Raw genomic sequence first — 19,041 nt, 5'->3', positions numbered from 1 at the left:
TTTCCATTTTTTTGAATATACAAGACTTTTTTTTTTGGGGGGGGGCGGTTACGCGGGCCTCTCACTGTTGTGGCCTCTCCCGTTGTGGAACACAGGCTCCGGATTCGCAGGCTCAGCGACCATGGCTCACAGGCCCAGCCGCTCCGCGGCATGCGGGATCTTCCCGGACCGGGGCACGAGCCCGTGTCCCCTGCATCGGCAGGCAGACTCTCAACCACTGCGCCACCAGGGAAGCCCTATACAAGACTTTTATAATATTGAAAGTCAAAAGTTTATTAAAAAGTAAACTTGAAGTCTCACTCCCACCCCCATCTCCTCAATCCCCATGGGTAATCGTTTTTATTAGTTTGTGGCTTATTCTACCTATGTTGTATTTTGAAAAAAATATAAGCAAATATATACTTACCACTTCTGAATTACACAAAAGTACTTTACTACACATGCTTTTATTGTTCTTTGCTTTCTTCACTTTGCAATATCTCCTCAGACCCACTCCACATCACAGTGCCACTTTCCCCATAGCCTTGCCAACAAAATGTGTGGTTAAGCTTTTGAATCTTTTCCAAACTGATAGGCGTGAAATGTTATCTCGGTGTAATTTTAATTTGCATTTCTGTTTAGCGTAAAAGTGAGCAACTCTTCAATGTTTCAGGTCTATTTTCTATCTTTGAGCTATATGTTCATGTCTTTTGAAAAGGCAAACATTTAAAAATAAGAATTTATCTATTTCAGAATAATGCATTAAGTGGAATTTAGCTTTATAAGACTCAGGTTCAAGTCCCAACTCCCCCTCTGACTGGGGGACCTTGGGCAAACTGCTTAACCTCTCTGTTTTCACTTTCCTTATCTGTAAAATGAAACACTCCTCCCACCCTAGTCCTAGGAATCTAATGGATAGCTTCCCCTCAAACTACAAATATAAAGTTTCTCCCCATTCCTTTTGCCATGTAAGAATACAAAGAGAAGTCTGTGACCTGGAAGAGGGCCCTCACCCGACCATGCAGGCACACTGGTCTCAAGACTTCCAGCCTCTCCAGAACTGTAATAAGTTTCTATTGTTTATAAGCCAACACCTCCCGCCCCTCCCTCACGTTTCTGTCATATTAAAATGGAAAACCCTCTCTCCATCCTAAATCCTCCTCTGGACACTGTTCTTTTCCTTTTCCTGAAAGGAAATCTAATACTCACTTTCTAAAATTCCTCATCTAATACTTTCTAAAATTCCTCATTTCCCATGTATCTCAACCCACAGCACTGTAGCTTCTGCCCTCATCACTCTTGCTAATGACCTCTTCTAATTGTCTAATCCAGAGGTTACCTTTGTAACCTTATTCCACTGGCCTTCTATGAGTATCTATCTTGATATGGTCATCACTCCCTCCTTATGGAATTAGATCAGACTGCACAAATATCTAGCCTCATGCCTGGCACAACGAAGAGGATCAACAAATGCTTGTTGAATAAATCATCAAATGAGATAAGTAAATGAAGCACTCTGAAAATTGTCAAGTGTTATGTAAGCACTATCTTCGTATTACAAGTGATCTGTAATTTGGCCATCGAACTTGGAGATCTCAAGGATGCTATGTTGAAGTACATTTAGGAAAACTGTCAGTAAGTGACGGATAACTGATCTTTTCTACAGACCAAGGCTCACCTGACTTGCTTTAAAAAATATATAAGAGGTTCTAAAGACTCTGTGCTCAAACTTAGAAAACTGGCTCCCATACCAAAGAAAGAGGCAAGAATTATTTTTTTAAAAAAAGGACTTTCAAGGAGACAGAAGCCAAGCAATAAGGGTTGAGTGGCTAAATTGGAGCCAGGGAAATGTGACCACCTCACAACTTAATTTAGAAATCTAAATCCTCTGCGGAATTCTGTACAGCTAGATGGAAATAACCCTGATGTGATGGTAAAAGTCCATGGTTTTCATCTACCTGTCCAGAGAAACTTCAAACTGACAATCTGAAATGACACATATCCAGAAACAAAATAAATTAAACTCATCAGCTACTGACTCAGTGAAGCCCATGTAAAGTGACTTGGGCTCTGCTTAGGGCTGTTTCAGGTTCAACCTGAAAGAACTGGAATCAACATGGTGTAATTACTTTTCTGTCCTCAATACAAATGCCATGCATATTAGCCCCCTTGGGTCCTCAACAGACTCAATCTCTTTTTTTTTTCCTCCATGCTTCTCAGGCAGTGACATAATTCCATGGGGGTTTTCGATAAGTTCTATGTAATTATGCAGAGCATATTTTAATTGTATGGAAGTGTAAAATGAAATCTTGAAACTATACTGTAATACATTTAAAAAAAATAAATTTATTTATTTTTGGCTGCGTTGGGTCTTTGTTGCTATGCGTGGGCTTCCTCTAGTTGTGGCAAGTGGGGGCTACTCTGCGTTGCAGTATGCGGGCTTCTCATTGCAGTGGCTTCTCTTGTTGTGGAGCACGGGCTCTAGGCTTCAGTAGTTGTGGTGCATGGGCTTAGTTGCTCCGCGGCATGTGGGATCTTCCCAGACCAGGGATCGAACCCATGTCCCCTGCATTGGCAGGCAGATTCCTAACCACCCCGCTCCTACAGTTTTTAAATAAGTTCACTTCCACCTTTCACTCTGGTTCACCTACACTGTACTCTGGCCCAAAGACTGAAGTGACTGATTTCTTTTAAAATGTTATCCTTAGTACATGCACCCCAGTGTTCACTGCAGCACTGTTTACAATAGCCAAGACATGGAAGCAACCTAAATGTACATCAACGGAGGGGTGGATAAAGAAGATGTGGCATATATACAATGGAAGATTATTCAGCCATTAAAAGGATGAAATAATGCCATTTGCAGCAACATGGATGGACCTAGAGATTGTCATACTGAGTGAAGTAAGTCAGAAAGAGAAAGAGAAATATATGATATCCCTTATAAGTGGAATCTAAAAAGAAATGATACAAATGAACTCATTTACAAAACAGAAACAGACTCATAGAGAACGAACTTATGGTTACCAGGGGGGAAGGGTGGGGGGAAAGGATAGTTAGGGAGTTTGGGATCAATATGTACGCACTGCTATATTTAAGACGGATACCCAACAAGGACCTACTGTATAGCACAGGGGCCTAACTCTGCTCAAAGTTATGTAGGAGTCTGGGGGAGAATGGATACATGTATATGTATGGCTGAGTTGCTTTGCTGTGCACCTGAAACTATCACAACATTGTTAATCGGCTATACTCTACCCCCACCTCCCAAAAAAAGGGGAAGAATTCTGTAAGTTCCAAATTGGGATGAAAACTAAAATTGCCTGAAGTAAAAAAAAAAAAAAAAAAAAAAAGTTATCCTTAGGAAATAACCTTGTTGGGGTCCAAAAGTTCCAAGCAAAAAGAGGAGAGCACATCTATGGCAAAGAAGGACGACTGTACTGGGGGTTCTGCGAAGATCATACAACTCGAGATAATCTTCAAGGACTGGTATCCCCGTCCAAATCTTTATGATACCATACCTACAGCCTCAATGCTGTGAGTCACTTTACTGTGGCAGCCAGGCACAGGATCAATAACTTTTTCTTCTAAAAAGTTAATGCTACACATCTCCAGTTGAGGGGCAAAAATCATGAATATGAGACAATTTTTCTTTGAAACCAAAACTCTACTTTAAAAGGATTTGTAACGTCAAATCTTGAAAAAGATACAATCAGCAGTAAAATTCGGACTTCTTTCTCATTCACAAACAACATTACCGGTTGCCTGTCCAATATTACTGTGTTTCCCTAATTTAACTAAGAATGCTGCCTGCCTTTCTGCAAAGGCTCTCTGTTCACATCTAGCATTTTCTCAGCCAAATCGGACAGCCTCCAGGAGAGCTGTTGATACGAGATTTGGTTGGCAAAGGCTTCCAGCTCAGAGAAGTAGTACACTCTTAAGGGTGTGGAAGAACTGCTTTTTCTGGAAATACCCTGGCTTCCAACCAATCAATCCTGGCTTCTCGCTGCAGATTTTCTTTAAACTACGCTCTATACTTTTCTTCTGCATATCAGCTGGACACCTTTCCAAATAAACATCTCTGTGCAGTGCACTACTAAGCCGAGCATTCTTCCAAAGGGAGGGGAGAAATCCTGCTGCATCCGTTCACACAATCTGCTTGCGCTCCAGGCATGGCAGCTACGCACAAGATGAAATGACTTTGCAGAAAATTAACAACACCACTTACAGTTTGGATAAAACCTCTTTTTCTGTGTCAACTGCTGGGAAAGCCAGCAGAGCACAGACTCACTGGAGAAGAGACAGGGGTTTGGACACAGGATATGGTGGTACAAACAAAGGGAAATACAATAAGATGTTTAGACAACCTGTTCATGCACTTATTTTGTTGGATAAGAGTTAAATTCCAGGATTCTCCAGTTTGAAAGTTTTTTTCCCAAATAAGAAAAATATTCACAATGCAAAGAACATGTCCATTTTTGAGAAAACAGAATTATATCTGAAGCTGAATACATTTTCCTTTTTTCAAAAATATGTACATAGATACATATTAAAAAAGTAAAAAAGAACTAGAAAGCAATATTATATAATGAAAGATAATAGTGCTTATCTCTCTTGGTGTTGATTAAACGTCATTTATTGTCTTCTGAAGTTGCCTAAATTTTCTATAACGAACATGAATTATTTTTGTAATAAGAGAAAAACCCAAGACAGAAGACTACACCAATAATCATGAAATAATAGGATGAATTTAGTGATACAAATACTCAAATGCATTTCTAGTTGATTAGCAACTAATCTGGGGAGAACTGGATTGTTTTTTCTGCTTAGAGTACTATTAAAATTTATTTATATGTCCTAAAATAGTACCATTTGAGGAAGGGGTAAGGAGAAGGCAGTTCTTGAGAGGGTGGCATCAGAGACACAGGGAAGCATGTCTGAAATTAAACAAGTTAGTGACTGAATTTGATATTCATCATGTCTACCTCCTTTTAGGTATTAAGATCTAAGCTCAATGGGAAAGCAACTTCCAAGTTTATAGCTTTGGTCACTTTCAAACGAGTTATTTTTGGCTACAGGCACTTGCCCTTCATAAAAATTAGTCATGTTACACGGAGACAGTTGGGGGCAGAGTCCATTTGAATGAGTGACTCATAAGTTTTCTATGCACAACACAAAAATTATTTCCAAGGATACAAGAGCAGGGAATACATGAACCCTCATGGAATTACACACAAAAGACAACAAAGCCAGGTGCTACACAAACGGAAAGGTCCATGACAGTTCTGCCGGATGATCTACATTGAGAAATGGCAACACACATTGGTCAAGTTAAAGTAAAGAAAAGAAGCTCCCTTCCCAGCTCACAGCTTTTCATGGGTAATTTCATAGCTAAACACCACCATGAATCACTTGACAAGCATACGTACTCCAAAGTGTCAACAAGTTAATTCAGGGCACAAGTCTTCAATGGCATGAAGTCTGACTGCTTGGTGAAATAAACTCTTATATTCAGGGTGAGATGATGCAGTTTAGTCAGTTCCTGTGCATATTTATTCCTCTTCTCTCCTGTTTCCCACCTTCTAATCACTTCACAAATGTCCTTACCAGAGAAACGAAGTGAAATTAAAACCAATCGATTTAGTTCCTTGTTAGAATTTTTAGTCAAAGTATGTGGGAATTGGAAATAACAGTGAGGTTTTGGTGTTCCCCACTGACTTCAATTATCCTTGTTCCCACTACCATGTACAGATGAAAACTAGAACTCTTTAACATTTGGGAGATAAATAGGTCTTAGGATTTTAGAAGCTTTCCTAATCCATCTGTCAGAGAGATCTTCTTGGGCTAATTAGAAGCCACTGAATGTTCAGGTACCATGAAGAACAATTTTAAATCACTGAAGATCTGGTAATCAAAAAGTAACTGAGGGGGCTTCCCTGGTGGCGCAGTGGTTGAGAGTCCGCCTGCCGATGCAGGGGACACGGGTTCGTGCCCCGGTCTGGGAAGATCCCACATGCCGTGGAGTGGCTGGGCCTGTGAGCCATGGCCGCTGAGCCTGCACGTCCGGAGACTGTGCTCCGCAACGGGAGAGGCCACAACAGTGAGAGGCCCGTGTACCGCAAAAAAAAAAAAAAAAAAAAAGTAATTGAGGGACTAAAAATGTAGCTACAAGGTTCCAAATGTTTTAAAAGTCCAATAGTCTTTGTTATAAGTAGTTTTCTGGGGGGCTTCCCTCGTGGCGCAGTGGGTGGGAATCTGCCTGCAAATGCAGGGGACACGGGTTCGAGCCCTGGCCCGGGAAGATTCCCACATGCCGCGGAGCAACTAAGCCCATGTGCCACAAATACTGATCCTGTGCTCTAGAGCCCGTGCTCTGCAACAAGAGAAGCCACGACAATGAGAAGCCCGCGCACCACTCGCTGCAACTAGAGAAAGCCTGCGCACAGAACAAAGACCCAACACAGCCAAAAATAAAAACAAGTAAATAAATACATTTAGTAAAAAAAAAAAAATAGAAAGTAGTTTTCTGCTCTCTTCAGATATATCAGATCTTAGACCCATTTGGCAGATTTAAAAGAGTGACCTCAAAAAGGATCATTCTTTTTTGGGGATACACTGTATAAAACTACTGTGGACTGGTCTGCTTTGTGGCTCTATTATGTAGGACAGATGAGATCTTTAACAACCCATGGGCAAGAAAGGCCTGATCTGTAGCATTTGCCAATTTCCTCGGTGTAAATTTTCCCACCATAGTCAATTGATGTCACTGAGGAATTGGGAAGAGATGAGCAGAAGCACACCATTATATAACATTTCCACCATACAATAGATGTAAATAACCTTAAGAGCACAGATAATTGTAAAATGTAGTAAAATACAGGAAGTGATGAGGTTTGAGTATTTATGACCTTTGTTTTTAATGTAAGTTACATTTTATCTAAATATAATAAAATTTGATAATTACCCCCGCCTCCATGAGTTGGTATGGACTAGCCCCAGCACACCCCTTTAAAGTGGCCCTAGGACTTACCAAGAACACGTGCTCAAATATCTGTGTAGGGCTATCCATCTGACCAAGGATCACTATCATTTCATTATCTATAAATTCCTTGAATTCTCGCAAGTTGCACACCATTTGCATTTCCAATTCAGTTCGTATCTGAAACAGAGATGACATTTTGTACTAATCTCTGAAAAGTCCCTCTGGACTTTCAATCACTCACCATTTCTAGCCCCGCTCCTATTATCTTTCTACCTCTAGCCTTGGAACAATGGGGACTCAAGGTCTCTTACCTCTTTGGATGTGATATTCTCCAAATCCTTCTGCATCATAATCTCCCTTAATTTGGTTTTAATTAGCCTTTCTGTTCGCTCACGTTCAGTTGGTCTGAGAAGAGAGAAATGGTGATTTTTCTTAGGCAGGAATTTGACCAAGTTAATGAATGTGCCACCTGATCATGCTTCCAAACTGGCAGCCCTTCCCTTTGTTACCCTTAAATTTATATTCTGGAGGCACGGGAAAAAGAAAATTGTACTTTAAAAAGTTTCTTTTCAGAATGTATAGAATATAAACATGTAGAGATTATTACTTGAAGAGATTGTACATGTCTAAAAGCCCATAAATATATTCACGTATACAGATCCAAGAAGGAGTAAAAGACAAATAGGCTATACTGAGTGTAATACTTTAATGGAGGACCATTTCCCATCAAGTACCCCTGAGTACCACTTGCTGAGCTAGAATACCAAGCTGGGAAGACCAGTGGTGCGGCCTACTATGGAACTGGGTCTTCTGTAGCTTAAAAATGCCACCCAATGCTGACCATCTGTTGCTACGGTTCTAGAAAAATGCGAAAGAGAGAAGAGTGATTTCTGCCTTCTTCAATGAAGCAAATTCTCTTCCAAAATGGATTTTAAGGATTAGCTACCTGGAGTACTCCATCCAAAATGTTTTCTTTTTCACAAAAGCTCTCACCAATATCTCTGTGAAATTATTATCCCCATTTTACAGATAAAGGAAATAAACAGCTAAAAGGTTAAATGACATGCCAACCGTCACTTTCACTGGCAGGAGACCCAGAACTCTCCGTCCAGCCTAACACTCTACCTGCAAGATTATGCTGCTTCCCTTAGTCTTCTCTCTTAAAAACAAAAATTTCCCTGGGAACCTTACTATGAAATCAAACTAGGAAGCTGATTCTCCAATTACTGGAAAGATACTGGTTCAACATAACTAGATGCTTCTCTCTAAAAGCATTATTTCATATTATGCAGAATTTGAGTGAGGCTAACAGAGAGTACTTTCTGTCTCATCTTTCCCTCCTACCAACTTGAGAAAGGTATCTGCCCTGTACTTCCTTATTTGGAGATGGAAATGGACTAAGCCTTCAGGCATCCTGCCTGCCCTTGCTGCCTACGGCCTTATCACTGGCTGCAAAAATAGCTTCAGTATAATCTCCAAAGATGGATGCTCTGACCCCACAACCTTGGGGCTCCCCACCACTCGTACTCTTAGCTTCTCACGAACCCTGCAGAGTATAGCTAACGCCTCTGCCATTTCCCTGTCAATCGGCCAAAGCATCCCTGTCTTGACTAGGATTAACATTCTTAACCATGCTCCCCACCATTTTTCCTAGACATAGCTAATGGTAGAAGGTTATACATTTCAGTCTTCTACTAAAAATAAATATTGGTAAAAAACAAATTTTAGCACCTGTGTGCATCGGTTCGATTCCCTAGTTTAGCAGACTTTCTCCCAATCCTTCACACTTGTTGGGCCAGAGTGGTTTGGAAGCAGACATACCTGGGTTTTAATCCCAGCCCTGCTACTTACTAGTGGTATGATCTTGAACAAATACCTTCCCTTTGCTGAACCTCTGTTTCCTTTTCTATAAAATGTGAACAGTAATACTATTTGCCTCACGAGGTTTTTATGAGAATTAAATGAGATACCATGTATGAAGTGCCTGGCATAACATCTGACGTACCCTGGAGGCACCACACACCTATGTTCCCTGCTCTACCTTCCCTGGATTTCAAAATATAAACTTTATTCACAGTAGAGCACTTAAGTCCATTTTGGCATACATTCTCCTCTGTAACCTCAGCATTATTTTTTAGGCTTTTCTAGTCAACTTAGGGAAGAAGAGGGAATGAAAAAGGCATTACAACACAAACATACTTTCTCCCTTGATTTCACTAGAGAAAAATCTGGAAAATACATATATACACAAAGAAAATAAAAATCACTGAAAATCCCCCTGTCATTATTAATACTCTCACCTACAGCTCTCAGTCTTTTTCTACAGACAGACATTTGTTTATTAAATATATCTTAAATTGTGGTTATATTGTACCTAGTAAGAATTAACATTTAATGAGCCTTTACCATGTGCCAGGGACTACATTTTACATTACTATTATTATTATTTTTTGCTCAGGGATACAGAGAGATTATGGGCAATTTTATTTTCTTTCCTTTTTGTGTTATAATTTCCAAATCTTCTCTAATAAAATCAGGAAAAATGAAAAGTCTGATTTAAAATGTCCATTTATGAACAAGATGAGACATCCATTTCTCCAATACCCATCAACCAGTCATAAAGCATGAAATCAATAACACTGCCCACGATTCTGAAAGCCATACATACTATCCTTATCTTTTTAGTTACTGTGGAATCTTATTTATATTTGTTTGTTTATTTATTTATTTATGGCTGTGCTGGGTCTTCGTTGCTGCGCGGGCCTTCTCTAGTTGCGGTGATTGGGGGCTACTCTTCGTTGTGGTGCGCGGGCTTCTCACTGCAGTGCCTTTTCACGGGCTCTAGGCGCACGGGCTTCAGTAGTTGTGGCTCACAAGCTCTAGAGCGCAGGCTCAGTAGTTGTGGCGAATGGGCCTAGCTGCTCCATGGCACGTGGGATCTTCCCGGACCAGGGCTTGAACCCGTGTCCCCTGCACTGGCAGGCATATTCTGAACTGCTGCACCACCAGGGAAGCCCCAGTTACTGTGCAATCTTGAAAGGACTAGAGCTACTAGTACTAACTGGTTCTCGTACCAATAATACCCTATACAAAAAAGCCTTCACTGTTTTTTTTGACTATTCCATTCACACAATTCTTGGAAATTTCACCTTTCCTAGTAAAAAGCATTTATTATCTAAATTAAGCCTTTAAAAAAAGAATCATGAATTGTTTTGGTATCACTTTAGGAATCTGAAGGTGAAGGTTTGTAAGACCATTTAGCAAGTAGCTACTCTTCTTTCCCAGATGTAGAACACCTTGGAAGTGCAGAAAGATCAATTCAGAGCAAAATAAACATCCTGATTAATTTCCAAAGCAGGAACTAAGTGTGAAAAAATTTCCAAAATAGTCACATAAGTTTCAACACATAGACCTAAAAAGGAAATAAACATCAGCTCCACCTTAGGCTATCCAATTTGCAGTACAGCAGGGAGATTTAATAAAAATGTTACAGACCTAACAAGGCAAATGTGGGGCTGAGTAAGACAGAAATTACAATATATATTTTAAAAAATTTGAACAGAAATCAGTTAAAAATTAGCATAACAACGTAGGTATTCTAAATTGACTGGAAACATCTTGTTTTCTTAAGTATTAGCAACATCCTCTAAAAGCTTCTCTATGTCATTAATTTGCTTAGGAAATGCTTCTTTTAAGATAATGGAAGGTCAGACTTCAGCCTAACTCCTTTAAACTCAAATTTCAAATTAGTGGAATCTGAATTAATGGGATTTTATGGTATTGCAGATCTTAACTATGGAGACTCCACTGTGCCCAGGAGTGAAACTCTTCAGGCCTTTGCACACAACAGAAAGGACAGGTTTCTTTGCGAGGCAGATGTGTAGTGCAGACAATGACTAAAATCACTTGTAAGGTTAATTCCCTAGGAGGAGAGATTAGGGAGGAACATGCTGGTTCTGACCCCCAAGAACGCAACAGAGAGGACTTCCGTGATCCTCAGCAAGATGACTTACATGTCTGTGAAAAGAGCTGGAGAGTCAGGCCGGTGGGACTGCACATCCTGCATAGCATTCCATTCATTGACTGAGGATTGATCTGAGTTGATATGGCTCTCGTAATAACTCACCCAGGTGAGAAACAGGCTGCCAGGGTAGTAGTTATGCATTCTGGCGACTTCACAAGCCTTGTGTAGACTCTGTAATGCAGACCTGAAAGATATGCTGGGAAGTGAGCACTGGAGAACTGTGGGGATACCAAAAGGCCAATAATCCATGTGCTCCCCAAACTCTTCCAATTTTTAAATCCTATAGAGTTGGGCCTCTGGAGAATCTATTCCTTGGAATTCAAGAATCTCTGATTCTGATCATACTACACTATCTCTTCATAGCAATCAACTAGACATTTCTTGCTGAAAGATATGATGCATTATTAAGGCAGGGGGTAGAGGGGAGCAGGAGAACTGACAAGCTACCAGTGAAAAATAGGTCTGAGTACCTATGGAGCTCACAATCCTGTAGTTGGAACCACGCTGTGGCTACTGCCACTAGAGAAGTAAAGATCTACTTCATTTACTACACAAACATTTGTTTCTCTTGGCACAGAGTCACGTTAGAACATGTATTCCCTATGACTCTTAGAGGTTCCACAAAGATCACATAGACAGATGTTCCTAAGCCTTGAGGACAAGTCCTTTAATGCCCAGGATGTACTGATCTAATGACATCTGTCATTCTTGCTACCTTAGTCTCCTAGTCTTTTTAAACCATTTATTCATACACTTGAGCTACTTTCTAAGAACAGCTCTGGTTATACTGAGACTAATTAAATCTCTGACTCTGAACTCAGGAACTCAAGAAGGGTAAACAAAACTGAAAACTAACTTTTTGGTTATATACTTGGGAAAACTAAAGCCAGAAATGCTAGGAAGAGTTATACAAGAGCAGGCATCTTTCTATGTTTTTGTTTACTGATTTGTCTCAAGTGCCTAAAAGAATGCCTTCTTTTTTTTTAAAAAAAAAAAGAAGAATGCCTTCTAGTTCAAAGTTGGAGCACAGTTAAAATTTGTTGAATGAAATGTCTTATTAGCTATAAACTAATGTCTCTCTCCTAAGGGAAAAGGATAGTATGCGAGTACTCTGTGGCCAATCTATACCCATCTTTTTCTTAAAAATGCCTTTTTGTTGTTTTTTTTCTTTCATAACAAATGTGATCATGCTCATTTTAGAAAATTTAGGGACCTCAGGTAAACGGCAGAAATATCCTTAATCTGATATCCTTAATCTGACTGCCCAGAAATAACCACTGTTGGTCTCTGCAGAGATCAGCTGATCATGTTCTGCACACCATTTAACTTGTTCTTTTACTATACACCTTGCTGTCAACATCTTTCCAGGTCAATAAATATTCTTCAACTAGATAATTTTTAATGGTTGCATAATATTTAGAAACATGGATGTACCATAATTTAACTGATTCCTATTATTTTAGCCATTTAAATTGCTTTCCTTTTTATTTTTTTTTTGCGGTATGTAGGCCTCTCACTGTTGTGGCCTCTCCCGTTGCGGAGCACAGGCTCCGGACGCGCAGGCTCAGCGGCCATGGCTCACGGGCCCAGCCGCTCCGCGGCATGCGGGATCTTCCCGGACCGGGGCACAAACCCGTGTCCCCTGCATCGGCAGGCGGACTCTCAACCACTGCGCCACCAGGGAAGCCCCCTAAATTGCTTTCCATTTTTTGCTACTATTAGAACACTGACAAACACTCTTATAGTTAAAAATTTGCACACACCCTTATTACCTTAGGATAAATTCTTAGAAGCACAATTACTATGTCAAAGGGCATACAAAATGATACAGCAAGCTGGCAAATCATTCTCCAGAAAGGTTGTTCCAGTTTATTTTCCCACAAGTAAGTCTATGACAATGTTGTTCCTTAAGTCCTTGTCAACCCCATAAAATGTAAATTTAAAAATAAAATCATGACCAACTTCATGAGAAAAACATGCCAGTCCATTTTTGGTAGGGAAACAGATTTTCCCGTAAGAACAAAGTTGCAGAATCTTTTAAAATGCCTCCTTTTACTTAACGTAAGCCAAATTCTCAGAATTCTCAGCAAATTTCAGTTTCTTACACAGATTCAAAGGTAAAAGCCAGCTTAGTGCAATGTACAGGATATTCAATGCATGTTTTCTTCATCCAGGAAACACATGCTTCAAAAGCATATGCCACAAGTGTCTGGTGCAAATGTCCTAAACACACTCAAGGCATAACCAGCTCATACTTCAGCTGCAGAGGCTGCAGTAACTACTTTCCTGTGAAGGAAACACCTGGTCTAAATGCTGCTTTGATCCATACATCATCTTTTTCTTTTCTTTTTTTTTTCTTTTGTGACTTTCAGCTCACTACTCCTCATGTGGTACACCAAAAAAAGTTTATTCTGCAATAGGCCAGCAGACCTAGGGCTAGTCAGTCTACTTTAGAACATCAAAGCTTGAATTACTTGAATCCCTAAGAATTAAGACTGCTTTGTACTCCGCCCCAAAATATACTGAAAACACTGCATTTATGGGACTTAGGACTTATGGGTTTTACCTGGTATAGGTCAGTTGCTTCTAATGGACCCTTAGTCAAAAGAGGTCGTAAGTTTTCTATGAGAAATTTATCTGTGAAATATGCCCTAAATCTAAAAATTGGTCTAAACACATAACCTGAAACTCTGTCCTACCTCAATTACTGCATGAAATAAGATTTAATTGTTCAGCTGACTCTCTTTTAGGACCGCACCCACTTCAAGCCTATCAATCCTGTTATTCAGGGGTAAGTTATCTCCCTGGAGTCTTTTTCAGGCTCCTTTATTTCTTGTTTGGCTTGCATTCTGCCCATTCTACTCTTCATGGGGACTTCCACTATAAAACAGGCAACTGAATGAGGAACTGAAATTCAAATCGCTGACTGGGGGATGACTCTGAATCTTAGAGTCACATCATTCCCTGTTTATACTGGATCATTTTTCTAGATAATCTAGAACAAGAGAATAAGAATCTATTCTGTCTAAACGTAAGAGATACTCTTAGGCCAGTTATATAACCTCTCCAAACTCTGGTTTTCTCACCCGTAATAAGGAGCTAATAATACTATTTTGGGGAGTTGGTGTGACGATTAGATGTATTCCATGTAAAGCACTAGGCTCAATGCCTGACATATATAGTAAGTAACCCAGAAGTGTCAGTACACCAGCTGATGGTTATTAACAACTACAATGTTTTTTCTAGGCTTTATTTGCATTATGTAAATAGTCTCACAAACAGTTGCCAGCAATTAAATGGAAACTTATCGATGTATAATATAACTCCATCAATGCTATCCCTGATTACCTGAAGAAAGGGGAAGTTAATGCATAGTTGCGAATGTTCTAGACTCGGCTCTAGACTGCTACTAACTTAGTCAATGTGTCCCTATAAAACTCAGTTCCAACTGGCTATCTGATCCATTGTCTTCCAGAGTCTAAGAGCACCTCTGAGTTTCACTTGTTCACCAACGCTGAAGGCCTTCCATTGTGATAATCTGAAAACTGAACTTCTAGGTCATCTTTAACTATGATGGCCACACAGACAGATCACACAAAATCCTATACACACAAACAGATCATACAGCATTTTCATAAAGAACTGTGTCATTTCAAATACTACTTCTCACAAAATATTGTTCCAATAACATTAAAAAAACTTTCATAGAGATATTAAAAGTCCTCTTACCACATTGCCTGCACAGACACAGGTTTGAATATGTGAACTCTGTTATCTGTTGATACGCTGAACCCACTGAGGAAAACAGAATGAGACAAAAATCCATAAACGAGAGTAGGTTATTTCAGTTGTGAGTTTTCAAGGCTGTTTCCCAGGCTAGCAATTGCTGGCGCAGTAGAAGGTATCATCAGGCACTTTGTGTACAAGTTAACTGGAGTATGGGACTTGACTGAAAAGCTTCAACGAATTGTCTGATTTTATCTACCAAGCAAAATGAATGGACTCCCACATTTGAGTCAGGGAATTGCATACTGTTTCCCAGCTGTAGCTATGGACAAACTGTTCTGCTGTATGTTTCTATTTGGAAGTCTTGTGGGTTCTTAGCAAACCTGACCCTGGTTTTATAAACTGGAGCAAACATCTTGGTCTCTTGGGGACACATTCTAAAAACACCAGTAGGTGGGGGTGGGGGGTCACTGGAAAGAACTGGCACAGGAATGGGTTATACTGTAGGCTGACAGCTGGCAGAGGCAGCAAGAGATTATGTGAAACAGAACTTATCATCCTCTGGGAGAGCACTGCAACAGTCCCACGTGCTCAGACTAAAGAGCGAGCCAACAAACTAGCTCTTCTTTGTGTGGATTCTTACCATAGTCGGTCTAGAGGAGTAGAAGCGAGAGGCTCTGGCAAGCTGTATTTTTACTCTACTTTACAAAACAGGAGTTTAAAAGGACTCACTGAGCTGCTGACATGACAGTTCAGCTGGGCATAATGGGCCTCCCATTCAGCTGAATGAATGGGCACTAAGATGGAACCCCACCCCTTGGCTTTCTGTAGGAGAATAAAAAGGGAAAGCTCTTACCCATCACCATCCAAATGAATTAGGGTGTCACTCCAGAGAGGCAGGACTAAACCCATGGTACAAGTGCTACTGCAAGACAAGAAATAGTCCATAAATTACTTCCTGTTACTCTAGGAAGCAGCTGTTTATTAACTCTTTCACTACAAAGGATAAGTCCCTAAGCTCGAAATTCTGACATAAGTGCAGAAATTTCTATCATATTACCAGTAACCCAACATATGTGTCCACAAGCTGTTTTTAAACAGGTGTTAGTTAGGTCTCTAGGTATTAAACATAGAGAACTTATTGACTGAGCTTCCTTTACTGCTGTCTTGCAAATGGCCACTGTCTAAAAAGTCCAGGTGATCGCTGACTTGCAACTGGCAGGTCTCAGCCCGAGTTCACAGCACCCAATTCAACTCAGAATTATTTCCAATGCCAAGAACTATTGCTAGTTACTGAAGACCTCTGAATATGTGATTTGCTCAATTCTAATCCTGCGGTTTACATAGATTTATTAAATACCAGAACGTACTCAATAGTCTAAAAGGGAAAAGTAATTGTTAATGGTTTGTAATCAAGTTAGAGAGACAAAACAGGCACATTACAACTTAAAAAAATGAAACAGTGCTTGGTGGCTGTGCACTGAAACAGCATTGCTGAAATGCAGAGTGAAGCGGAATGTCAACCACCAAAAACAGAGTAGCTCTAGTATGGTATGTTAAAATATTATTTAAATCACACCCTATCCCAGGGAGGAAACTAGCTTTAAGTTAATGGAACAGGTTAGGATGGGAAGCCATGGACTCCCAATTGTGTCTCTATCACACCACTTCTCTGGACAACTATAATCTACCCTAGAACTCTGCCACTTTCTCTCTTTAAGGCTGCCATACACCATTTTCCCCTCCATCCAGTCTCCCAAAGGCTCCTACACCCTCTCCCTTCCAATATATCTTAGAAAAGCAGCATGGTATGGTAGAAAGAACACCAGATGTAGGAGGTGGAACAGCGAAGTACGGTTAAGAGCACAGGCTCTGGAGTCAGAGGGGCTTTAGAATCTGGATTCTGGCATTAACTGTATAATTTTAGGCAAATTATTTAATTGCGTTGTACTCCAGTTTCCTCATCTGTAAAACTGGGATAAAACCACCTCCTTTATTGGGCTGTTTTGAAGGTTAAATTAGATAACACACCAAAAACAAATGTGTACAACAGTGCCTAAAACACAATAACAACTACCACGTATTGAGCAGTTATACTATATCAAAAGATCTGGATTCGATCTCCTTCAGTATTTCAATTCCTTTTGACAAGTTATTTAACCTCTCACAGCCTTAATTTCTTCATCTTAAAATATAGGTAATGAAACCTAAGCCTCACAGGATTATCATAAAAATTTAAAATATTTAAAGTGAAACAATACATATGAAAGGATTGTCATGTAAAACAAATGTTGAATATGAATCTGTGGTGGGTGCTCTAACACAATGGAAAGTGATTTTGGCAGGGCAGGGTGGGGGACATTATGAAAAGTGCATTAAAAACAACATGGGGGAGCTTCCCTGGTGGCGCAGTGGTTGGGAGTCTGCCTGCCGATGCAGGGGACACGGGTTCGTGCCCCGGTCCGGGAAGATCCCACATGCCGCGGAGCGGCTGGGCCCGTGAGCCATGGCCGCTGAGCCTGCGCGTCCAGAGCCTGTGCTCCGCAACGGGAGAGGCCACAACAGTGAGAGGCCCGCGTATCGCAAAAAAATAAATAAAAAATAAAAAAATAAAAACAACATGGGGAATACTGAACTCCCACTGCTGCTGGAGTCACTGCAGGGCTAACAAAGGCCACTCCCTAGTTGGGCTGTATCTAAGGCTCTGCACTGCACTTGCTGCCCTGTGTTACTCACAACTCCACTAGTGATTCCAGAGTTCAGGAGATTCAAATCAAGATTGCAACAGCTTAGGCACATTGTAACCTTGGGCCTGAACTCCTGAACAGCTATCAAGCCAGGCCCTGAAGGGAGGAAGACTGCTCCACCACTGTTTCTGTTGACTAGATGAGGTGAGTACAAGGAAAACCTGTTTTGAAAATGGCTTCCCAAGGTTGAGCAAGTTATTTTTAGAGAATTTTTTTTTTTCCTTAAGTGAATGCTTAGCTAGGTCCTAGCAGTAAGTATAATTTGGGTATAAACATGAAGGATTTATAGCTTAGTGACAAATCTAGAAATTAAGTAACTACAGAAGATACCAAAGGTCCAAAAGAGTGTGATCTATGACCTTGTGACCAGACACCAGTTAAACTTTAGACAAGTGACAATGATATGCAGGAACCAAACATCACATTTTCTGCTTGTATTCAGGTCAGAATGCTTTTTTACATTAAGAAGTAGCTTTTTCACATGACAGGAAAGAGAGGCCTGAATTAGGCACACCTAGTATTTTTATCTAGTTTATCTTGAGTCTCATGAAAGTTTCTCCATTAAAGTACAGTTACTTATTTTAATAGATACTCATCCCATTAAAAAATTATTTATTGAGTGCCGCTATGTACCAGACATTTCAAGGTGTTGGGGGTACGAAGAAAAATTATAAAATAATACCATAAAACTCTATTACTTTGTAACTTGAAATATATACCAAATGCAATTTGGAAACCAAGGTTATACTTTTTATTTAAAAATTTATTACTTAAAATATAACACAATACTCAAAGAACTTATAAATAGGCTAAATAAATTGGCTGTAATATATCTTGAGAATTACTTGGGATGAGCATGTCATAAACAATCTGGGTTCCACTTTGCTTTAATACTGTTTGTTTTTTTTTTTTTTTTGCGGTACGCGGGCCTCACTGTTGTGGCTTCTACCGTTGCGGAGCACAAGCTCCGGACGCGCGGGCTCAGCGGCCATGGCTCACGGGTACAGCCGCTCCACGGCATGTGGGATCTTCCCGGACCGGGGCACGAACCTGTGTCCCCTGCATCGGCAGGCGGACTCTCAACCACTGCGAAACCAGGGAAGCCCTGGTTTAATACTGTTTTGAAACATTAACTTTTTATATTCTCAGATACAAAATGATACAGATTCCTTCAAACAGCAACTGAGATAGAAATGATACTAGATTACTTGAGCAACAGTATTCTGAAGTGGGCAGCAATTTTCTTACTGTCCAAGCTCATTCAAACAGAGGATGTAGGGGAATTCATAATATCAAATTTACCAAACAGAATGAAAACTAGTTTCTATAGCTTTCCTTATCACATTTTGTCTTCCATAAACGAAAATTGTCTTTTGTTAGTCAGATATGATTCAGGCAGGACTATTACCAAAGACAGATGCAGTTTACTGGGGATAAATTACTGGGCACCCACATTAATAAGCATTCTTTATGATTTCTGGGAACGTTTAGGGCAAAGTGAAAGAGAGATAAGATTAGACATCTGATTTCCCAGACTCTGGGTCAGGAGAATCTGAAGTTGTCGCCTTCTCTCTCTAGGGCAA

At 40.2% G+C, this 19,041-nt stretch overlaps 1 protein-coding gene across 3 annotated transcripts in view; it reads right to left on the bottom strand.

Annotated features, from left to right (window-relative positions):
* SSH2 (slingshot protein phosphatase 2) overlaps nucleotides 1-19,041 on the bottom strand; it is a 244,633-nt gene that overhangs the window by 30,295 nt on the left and 195,297 nt on the right. For all 3 annotated transcript variants that reach the window (XM_082678050.1, XM_082678049.1, XM_082678051.1), the window contains 5 exons: nucleotides 15,568-15,636; nucleotides 14,715-14,780; nucleotides 10,975-11,169; nucleotides 7,273-7,366; nucleotides 7,010-7,138 (listed from right to left, as the gene is read on the bottom strand). In XM_082678050.1, coding sequence (XP_082534176.1) covers nucleotides 7,010-7,138; nucleotides 7,273-7,366; nucleotides 10,975-11,169; nucleotides 14,715-14,780; nucleotides 15,568-15,636 — 553 coding nt within the window. The remainder of the gene's footprint in view (nucleotides 1-7,009; nucleotides 7,139-7,272; nucleotides 7,367-10,974; nucleotides 11,170-14,714; nucleotides 14,781-15,567; nucleotides 15,637-19,041) is intronic.

Source organism: Grampus griseus, assembly GCF_964374135.1.
Source record: "Grampus griseus genome assembly, chromosome: 20".
NCBI lineage: Eukaryota > Metazoa > Chordata > Mammalia > Artiodactyla > Delphinidae > Grampus > Grampus griseus.
Note: the sequence above shows the minus strand (reverse complement) of the source record. Positions and strands in the feature narration are given on the sequence as shown.